Raw genomic sequence first — 10,187 nt, 5'->3', positions numbered from 1 at the left:
ATGGAGTCCAGGCGGAGGGCAGAGGACTAATAGGGGCATCAGATGCGGCGGGCGATTCAGCCTGGGCAGGAGGCCCAGAGTCGAGCACTCCTGACAGGCCTTCCTCTTCACGGCTCCCCACTCTCAGTCTCTCTCCCTCTCTCTCCAGGGCTCAAACGCTACAAACGTATTACAAAGTCAAAACAATAATATAATTTGTTAAGCTGCCATTTCTGCAGATGGAAGATCGATTTTTCTTTTAGATTTCTGTAATTGAGTGAATACAGATGCCACGCGGATTCACACACACACACACACACACACACACACACACACACACACACACACAATACGTCAACAAAAACTACCCTGGTAGAATATATCGTCTATTATAGGCCTAATAATAAAATATGGTATTCAAAGTCCACTCCATGTGTGCAGTTCTATCCAGGGATATCCATCCCCTAACTTAAATGGGTAGGCTTTCTGCGATAGTGTGGCACCTGTTCTACTAACCCAGACAAATTGGATATCATTTTTATGTCTCTGAGTGCAGCATCAAGAACGTTAGCGGTAGTTTCGCGAGCCAATAGCTAGTATTAGCGCAATGACTAATGTCTACAGGTATGATAGCAATGCTTCCAGTCATCGCGCTAACGCTAGTTAGCGTAGTGAGCTCCAAAAGTATCGGTACAGTGCACAGTGACACGTTTTGTTGTTTTGGCTCTGTACTCCAGCACTTTGGATTTGAAATGATACATCCAAATGTGTCACTGTCCCAATACTTTAGGAGCTCACTGCATACTACCATACCTGTAGACCTCCAGTCATTGCTCTAACATTAGTTAGCATTGGCTTGCGAAACTACCCTACCTACCTTCCTTCATAACCGAGATATAACAATGGTAACCATGAGTTCAACTGAATCTGGGTAAGTAGAACAAGGGCTTAAAATGACAGAACTCGCAGTATCTCTTTAACACAGTCGATTACAAAAAATCTGAGTAGGGAGGACACAGAATTCTTGATCTGAAATTGCTTAACAGAATTGCATTTGTTTTGTTGCGCTTCCATTAAAAAGTGTCTTCTCATCCGCAGGACGCATCTAAACATCCATTCCACCCTCAGATGCGCTGCATTAAACAGGGACGATTGTGTGTGTGTGAGAGCGTTTTCACTGGGGAAGATTGATGTGGTCCAGTTACAAAGGCTGAGTGAGATGTAAACCCCCTTTTATCAGGTTCCTATATGTATTACAGCCATAACAACGCATTGGGCAATTTATGGAGAGGGTATATTGGAATAAAACTAAACCATTCATATTTTTTGGCTTTTATCATTTAACAAAAACTAAATCGGGTGATTAATAACACTACCACTACTACTACTAAAAATAATAGGCCTACATATAATAATAAAAATAATGTTATGGTGTTGTAGGCTTATAAACACAAATTCCATAATTTGCAAGGCCTATAGTTGAACCATGTTTTTGTTTATTATTTCGTATTATTAATATTATTTTCATATTATTATTACATTATTGTTGTTAATGCTATTTGTAATGTTTGCTACATGTTTGCGTGTGAAAGGTTTATGATTTTTTCTGATGTAGCCAAATGTTTCCTTGCCTTGTAGCAATTCTCCCAATAGACATGTCTTCAAAGGCTTAGATGTTTACTACTTTGTTTAAATACATCTAACAACCATGGTATGAACAATTGCATGCACGTTTTTCTTTGTCATCAGTTTCAAATGCAGAATTCAATAAGCTTGTGACATTGGGTTTAGCCAATAGAAAAAAAGTAAAATTCAATATATTTAATCAACATTTCTTAAATATGTGTGCCTTTCAGTGCTGAAAGACAAAGGCACGTATGCAGGGATTGCTGGCTTATAGCGAAATAGGGATAATTTATCAAGCCCTTAGGCAAATCGGCCCATATTTTACTTGCAGACAACCTTTTGGCGGGGTTGTTTACAGCTATGGAGAGAGCTAGGCATGCCTTTGCAGAGAGGAAAGCAGTTTTTGACATCTGACAAAATGTTATTGTCAGAGAACACTTTATATTATTTTTTTTGTGGTGTAAACAGCATCATATTACTTAATTTTTCAATACAGTACTACAAATTACATTAGGCCTAGACACAATTACAACTAATTCCATTAACACCGTTTTCCAATAAGGGCATGTGCTATAGAAAGTCCTCAATCATGCTGTAGATTCATTGATAATGATAAGGAGCAAACTCTGACAGTGTAGCCTACAGACCGCCCAGCTCTCCTCCACTCTCTCACACAGAGGATCCTCCTGCAGACAGTTGCATCGAAGCTCCTCTCTGTTTCTGATCCTCAGATAGTTTTTTTTCTTCTATAGGCTATCTTTATATCTTACCATTAAATGGACCACCTGACCTTTTCCCCTGAGTTTCCATGCTTTGCCGATCCCATCCATATACATCTGGCTGATGCCACCAGTGCCGGCCTTGTTAACAGATTGCAGCAGCATAAAAGATGAGTTGAACCGGTGTCATCCCGGAGAGGGGGAGAAAGGGGCCGAGCAGTGAGGGTTCTCGCTCGGACGCCTCCTTTGTGCGTCTGTAAAGGAACCATTTAGTCCTGGCGGCGGTGGTCTATTCACACAGCTAACCCTGACAGCTGAGCTGCTAAAGCCCCTTCTCTCCAGTGTAGGCTATACACTGTAACAGAAAACGGTCATTTATACGGTCATTTTAGGTATTATCATCAATAAAACAGTCAAACGTTTTACTGCAGAATACTGTAAATGATGGTGTATTGTGGGACAATTTTCTGTATTTCGAATGGTACTGTAATTCCACCTAACAGAATACAGCACCATACCATATCTTTGGAGCCCAAAAACCTGACCACTAGTGGGCACATGTTATTGTTGTTTCTGACTAACATATTTTGAGATGTGCCTTGGAAGAGGCTATATTTGTTGCTGTACCAATTTAACTCCTATTTGGTTATAGTGACCCATCAATTTGAAATATATAAGGGACACATTGGAGTGGCAGCAAGTATTTTTTTACAGTACACCTACTGTAATTTAACCACTTAAGCTTTAACCTTAAATGGTTGAGCATTTTGCCATGTCCTTTTGTTCTGTTTTGCCCCGTAGTTGCAGCCAGTTTGGAAGTCTTTGTTAAGGCCTCTAGAAGTGCAAATGATATAAAACACCAAATGTTCATTAATTCATCAATTATTCATTCATTCCGATTAAGGTAGTATTTACTTTTTTTTATATTTTTTTTTACAGTATAATACAATCCATTTTACGGTATTGTAGCCTACTGTCATTAGACAGTATTTGCTTTGATACCGCATTTATATTACAGTAGGAGTACTGTAACATTAAACACATAATTTTACTTAACACCGAGCTGCGTGTAAATTACTTTCTAATTCTTGGTAAGCTTAATGAGCTAAATTATTTACGCCAGGTTTTGTTTGAGCGAAATAAATAGCATTAATTGCTCCGGTGTTGATGAAAAGTAGATCGAGATAAAGCAGCCGACCAGTAACTGGACTTTAATCCATATCTTCACATGTATTTATTTCGACTATTTTTTCCACCAACCACATGCCTTAGGGGAAAATACATTTTATTTAGGATAGAGGAAGAGAGGGAGCTTTGTAGCGCATGTTAAACCAGCACAGACGGAAACAGAGATCTCCTCAGCTATCATTTACAATAAACCCCCCTTTCTCTGACAGCGCCATCTAAACAGATAAATTAGTACAAATTCACTCAGATTTTACTCTAATAACAGTGATGAAAGCATGTAGATTCATCCCTAATTACACAAATGCCTAATCCCTAATGGTCTTGAAAATGACTGCGATTGAATTATAATCTAAACATTGTTGTTGGTTGATTCAGGGAAGGAACCTACTCAAATTACCCACATTGTGACAGCTTTGAAATTACATGGATGTGAGACTTGAATGGTTAATAATAGCAATATTTAAAGAGTAGTTGTGTTGTTTTGAATAACCTAAATCGTAAATCAGTAAAAGTCTACTATAGTTTATACTTCAATCCAATTGGGTTCATATTCCCTTTTCTTCAACAAAAGTATGTGTTATCTGTTGTGTTGTTACTCTATTATGATGAACTGCAATCATAGACCTATGGTCACGTTTCAATTATGTGCAATTTCAAAACAAATATCCCAGTAATTTGGGGTTAAAGCTATTAAGGGTGTTTTGTGGTAGTTTATAGATAAAGTCGTTCTAAAACGTAAACTAGAAGGATAAAAAGCTAATGAATCAGTGCAGAGAATGACGGGAAATAGTTGCTGCTAGGGCGTGGATGTGTGTGAGTGGCTGGCGATAGGGGGTCGTGGCGTTGACATTTCCAGAGTTCTATTCTGATTGGCTCTTATTTGAAGAAGCTCATGGGTTCTTTCAACTATTAAGTGCCTCCCTATCGCTCTAAAGGACATTATAATGCAAGGGTCCTCCTTTTTGAGCACAAATAGAATTTTCTTTCATTTGGAGGATATATAGCTTACTTAAAAAATATATATTTAAAGTTGTAAGGTAGACCACATTTGTAAGGTGGACCATATTTCGCACTGGAGCGGTGCGCCATGCTCTCTCACACCGATCTCCTGGATGCTCGGCTCGGTGAGTTATCATCGCAAAACTCCGGTCTTCAACTATACTGTAAGCTGGAGCAATTTCTAATCTAACAGCATTATGAAATTAAATTTACCCATTTGTCTTTGATGTCAGCCCGTTGCATCTAAGTAAAATAATTATTTCAAAAATGAATAGTTTCAACCCTGCATATTATGTGTAAATTCTGAAATGTTGATGTTGATTAAATTGAATTTGTGAGTCAAGCAGAGGATGAATAATATGTGTAACACTTTTAGAGGACTCGGATGAATAACAATTGCCTGTAATTTGACAAACATTTTACATTTCACATTAGGGAATTAAGATTTTACCCTATACAGACAAATGTATAGCTCGTTCTTTAAATGCATAATTTCAATAATTTCTGATTGTGTTTTATCCCTCACTCAAGGGTCTCAGAGTTGTTCTCTGCAGCGCTAACTGTGTTGCCATCTCTCTCGCTCTCTCTCTCCCCTGCAGGGATGAAGGATGCTGCGGAGCTGCTGGGGAACCGAGACCCGATGAAGTGCCGGCTGAGCGGTGGGGTGGCGGACCAGGGAGACATGGACCCTGGCCCGGAAACGGTGGAGGGGGCCACCTTGCTGCCCGGGGATGAAATCCCCACAGGTGGATCCAACCAGTCGGGCATGCCGGTAAACAGTAAGGACACTGAGAAACAGCAGCAGCAACAGCAGCATAATTCTAGTCAGACTGCGAACCAGCAGAAACAGAAGCGGCATCGAACGCGCTTCACCCCAGCTCAGCTGAACGAACTGGAACGGAGCTTCGCCAAGACCCACTACCCAGACATCTTTATGCGTGAAGAGCTGGCGCTGAGGGTCGGCCTCACCGAATCCCGTGTGCAGGTAATCCCGTGTCTTGGGGTATTGATGTTTCTTTAGATTACATTTACCCACAAAATGTCCTGTTAAATTGATATCATAAACATGTGGAATCACATAATGATTAGGCTACTCATACAAACATATTTTTATATATTTCTAAAACGAATAAGCCAAAATGATATGCAAATGTATTGGTTTTACAAAATGTGTTTATTAGCCTAACTATGCAATTCACTATTTGATATACTGTAGCCAAGAGAAGGCCCTTAAAATTCAATTATAATAGCCCATCAACATTTTAAACAATGATTTAGCCTTGCTGTATATTTATTTTATATTGTTAGAATTAGGCAATACAAAATGTCAATAACGCAATGAGCATAAAAACGTGTCCAATATGTATCAACATGTATCCAAGCAAATGTTCCACCCATATAAGAAAACAAGTAAACGTATTCTGATATTTAGCAATATGAACAGAAGAACTGATGCACAATAGCATAACATTGATTTCGTTATTTTATAACGAAATCAGGGGCAGGTGATAGAAAAGTAGAAAGACACATCAGGGTCAGGAGCGTTGTCCATGGTGCTGGTGCGCCTCCCTAACTAACGCTTGCTGTTGCCCAACGTGTGCACGACCAATATCATGCCAAACCACAGTTCTACCAATGGCAGCGCTATTCCTTGTATATAATCCCGTTTAAATGAGTTTAATTGAATAAGAAACATGCTATTTTATTATTTATAATATTTACTCGATTAATTTCTAAACAATACTTGTTGTTGACGCTCACAGGAAAAGCTGCAGTCAAGCCATTTCTCTTTAGGGTGGTCGTTGTAAAAGAAACTCATTTGTGGCAGTCTATAGTACGTCATTCCTGAAATAATGGGGGAAAGTTCATCTTGAAATAAAAACGATGCCTTGGAACTTTCTTCTCATTCAGCAAAGCATTGTATACCACACTACTGTAGGGCCTATATTGCAAATCTGCAGAAGCGCTGTTTGTATTAAGACCTAGCAAAGTACAATTAGAAATGCACATTGAACGTCACAGAGAAATAATAACATTTTCCATAGTTTATGCACGGTGCCATAATATTTTAGGAAACATTTATACTGGTAACCTACAAGGATGCCTGCATGTTATTAATTTGAATATATTATTTAGTTTCTGTCTCTAACCTATACCTTAAGTGCGTCAAAAACGTCATAAATATTTTTACATTTATTTTAATATTTTATTTTATTTTATTTAGAATGGCATAGTCTAGGCCTATAACATAAAAAACATTTTAATTACGTGGATGTATGCTGGATTTCTAAGACACTATAATAAAACCAAACACATTTTTAGCAACATATTTCTGTCTTATTAATAAATGGGCGGATTATTAGCCAATGATGTGAAATTCATGCAAATTACCCTCATTGCAATAAAGTATATCATTAGTCATGGCTACAATTAAGTCGTTTTTATATTATAAACAAACACTAAAGAAGTAGGAAAGCAGGCCTATCTGATATCTAAACCTACATTTCTGCAAACAGTGCATTAGATTTGCAGTGTAACTTCGCCCATTTGTTGCCGTCCTCTGGAATGGTCTATCAGCTACGTCTTAATAGGACGCTGTGCGAGACTATATTGTACTTTGTTAATGGAATGAGAAATTGCATTTTCTTTCCCCTCGAGTGTAATGGATTCGCTCGGCGTTTCACGGCTGGCTGAAGGGAATGAGAGCGAGATTTTAGATTTAATACAGCGGCACAGACTCCCGGACCCGTGAACACATTAATCATGCCTGGAATAGCGATGAAATCTTAATAAAGCTCTATCCATAAGACCCTACAAGTAACCTGCCACACACTACGTGTGTGTGTTTTTCATACAGAGTTTTATGATTGTTTTAACAATTATTTAAACCACTGATTTGAGTATTTTTATTACGTAAATACAGTTTTAACCACTCTTAACGTCAGCCGCTGCTTCCGTGCGAAGTTGGTTTAGAACATTGTTTTAGATACGAAATCCGTATTATAGTAATGGATTTAATCTGAACGGTCCATGGACCACAGAGATCCTGTGAAATTACTGCTCCGATATATGATGCCTACCTACACAAGGTTCAGTTTAACGCCCCTTGCAGGTCTCGAACCCACAACCACTGCTAACCACTGCTCCAATAAGGGTCAATCCCTAGGCAAGGTTCATTACATTATGAAAGTATATTAAAGAATATGAGGACCAATTTCTAATGTTTATTTTTGAAATTGTACCTCATTGATCCAGGTTTAGTTTCTGACTAAATAAAATGTTAAAAACAAAGCTAGTAATTTGTAAGACTTTTGGATATCCCTCTATATTCCCTTTCCAAGTTTAGCCTATAAGAATAAATGCTATATGTTCGAAATGTGTTATGTAGCCTAACCTTTCTCATGCCCTCTTTCTTTTTCTCTCCAGGTGTGGTTCCAGAACCGCCGTGCCAAGTGGAAGAAGCGTAAGAAGACCACCAACGTGTTCCGCGCCCCTGGCACTCTGCTACCAACGCACGGCCTGCCTCAGTTCTCTGCTGCGGCTGCCATGGAGAACAGCCTGTGCTCCTTCCACGCCAACGACTCCCACTGGGCCACGGGGATGCACGGGGTGTCCCAGCTCCAGCTCCCCCCGGCCCTTGGCCGCCAGCAGGCGATGGCCCAGTCCCTTTCCCAGTGCAGCCTCGGGGCCGGCCCGCAGCACAACTCCATGGGCCTGTCCAACGGCCTTTCCTCCAATGGCTCAGGCCTGCAGTCCCACCTCTACCAGCCCCCGTTCCCCGGGATGCCCGCCTCCCTCTCCGGTCCAACGAACGTGTCAGGTTCGCCACAGCTGTGTAGCTCTCCGGACAGTGACATGTGGAGAGGGACAAGCATTGCCTCACTGCGACGCAAAGCGCTCGAGCACACAGTGTCCATGAGTTTCACTTAATGACGTTTGAAGATGACCCCCTTTGTTTAGCTTTTAGCTGTACCCCGCCATTTTAAGAAATACCTGTGTGAAGACTACTCAGGACAAAGTACTTCATGAGAATAACAATGAAATAGAATGGCCAGACTGGAGTCTGAGTTGTGTTCAGATGTCATAATAAAAAACCCAGATGACATTGGCTTGTAAATTTGGTGAAGTGGACATGAGAAATAGGCTAATTTACCTGCGTCTCAGAATGTCTGTTTATCTTAACGTCCATTTTCCCAAAAATGATTATATCACCTATTCATAATTATATTGTCATTATTTGGCCAAGAATCCTTGTCATTTTCTATTTTTCATTAGGTGTGGCTGTTGCACGCCGTAGGAAAGTAAGATATCATGTCAGTGAATTTATTTGTTTTCTAAGCTGTTAAATGCTTTAAATTAAGTTGGGAATCAGATTTCGAAATGCCACATGTACTGCATGTTTGAATGGGTCTGATGCATGCGCAGTGAAGTGGATTTGACCCCTGAAATAGCCTATTTTTCTTCTTCTGCCTCGTTCCCGAAATGCCCACTTGATCACTTCTTATGGATTTAAGAGAATGGAAATGGTGTAAGGACTGTTATGTAGATTCTGACTCTGTTCCAATATCCACACTAGCAGAGGCTACTATGAAGAAATGTACTGGTCATGCATTCTAAGTGGTATATAAAGGTCTAGCAATCTTTTTGTTTTACATCTATGCTGGGAAGTGCATAAGATTGTCTGGGAGTGGTATGATTGGGAGGAGAAAACAGAACATTTGCTGTTATTGGCAGAGAAACTTGGAACTCAATTTACCACCTGGTGATAAAAAAAAAACTCCATTCTAACAAAACAGGCTGAAATTTCAGGCAGTCTTTTCAAACAGCCCTAACAATAATAGGTAATTTTCATAATTTCGCAGTATGATTGCAACCTAATAGTGTGGAAATATATATAAAACAGAGGATCACGTTTTTGACTGCACTGGGACTTTAAGAAAGAAGAGTGAAAAAGAAACAAACAAACCCATTTCTACATAATCAGACTCATCTGCATGTGTTGGCCACGTGAAAAATGGGGGTATTAACATTTATAAGACAAGAAAATGAACCTTTAAGTAACCTGTTCTAGGATGTTTTGTGTAGATAAAGCATTCTCGTACCCACTGGTCTGTTTGTGATATGTTTTAACTTATTGTTTGTGCTTTTCTTAAATGTTTGATCTTACACCAAATTGCATCACAATGTTTCCTTGAAAGGCTTATATTAATTTACTGTAAGTGGACAAATAAAATCATTTTCAATATGTCAAATTATGATTCATTTATGTCTCAACATTAGCGTAATGTTAGAGAAAATGTGGGCTCCTCAAATCAAATGTTATTTGTCACATGCTTCGTAAACAACAGGTGGAGACTAACAGTGAAATGCTTACTTACGGGCCCTTCCCAACAATGCAGAAAGAATAAAATATAAATAATAGAAAAATAACAACACAAGGAATATATACACACAATGAGTAACGATAACTTGGCTACATACACTGGGTACCAGTACAGAGTCAATGTGCAGGGTTACAAGATAATTGAGGTAGATATGTACAGTTGAAGTCAGAAGTTTACATGCACTTAGGATGGAGTATTTAAAACGTGTTTTTCCAACCACTCCACAAATTTCTTGTTAACAAATTGTTTACAGACAGATTATTTCACTTATTATTCACCGTTTTCACAATTG

At 39.2% G+C, this 10,187-nt stretch overlaps 1 protein-coding gene across 2 annotated transcripts; it reads left to right on the top strand.

Moving 5' to 3' along the window:
• The first annotated feature begins 4,140 nt into the window (after positions 1–4,140).
• On the top strand, positions 4,141–9,763 carry otpb (orthopedia homeobox b). 2 transcript variants are annotated; one of them, XM_029722224.1, is made up of 3 exons: positions 4,141–4,636; positions 5,111–5,496; positions 7,938–9,763. In XM_029722224.1, the coding sequence occupies exons 1-3, from the start codon at positions 4,600–4,602 to the stop codon at positions 8,439–8,441; spliced, it is 927 nt and encodes a 308-aa protein (XP_029578084.1). In that variant the 5' UTR covers positions 4,141–4,599; the 3' UTR covers positions 8,442–9,763. The 2 variants fall into 2 exon arrangements, with proteins under 2 accessions (XP_029578084.1, XP_029578083.1); XM_029722223.1 differs by having other exon boundaries at positions 4,141–4,675.
• Positions 9,764–10,187: the final 424 nt, after the last annotated feature.

Source organism: Salmo trutta, chromosome 29 (assembly GCF_901001165.1).
Source record: "Salmo trutta chromosome 29, fSalTru1.1, whole genome shotgun sequence".
Taxonomy (NCBI): domain Eukaryota; kingdom Metazoa; phylum Chordata; class Actinopteri; order Salmoniformes; family Salmonidae; genus Salmo; species Salmo trutta.
Note: the sequence above shows the minus strand (reverse complement) of the source record. Positions and strands in the feature narration are given on the sequence as shown.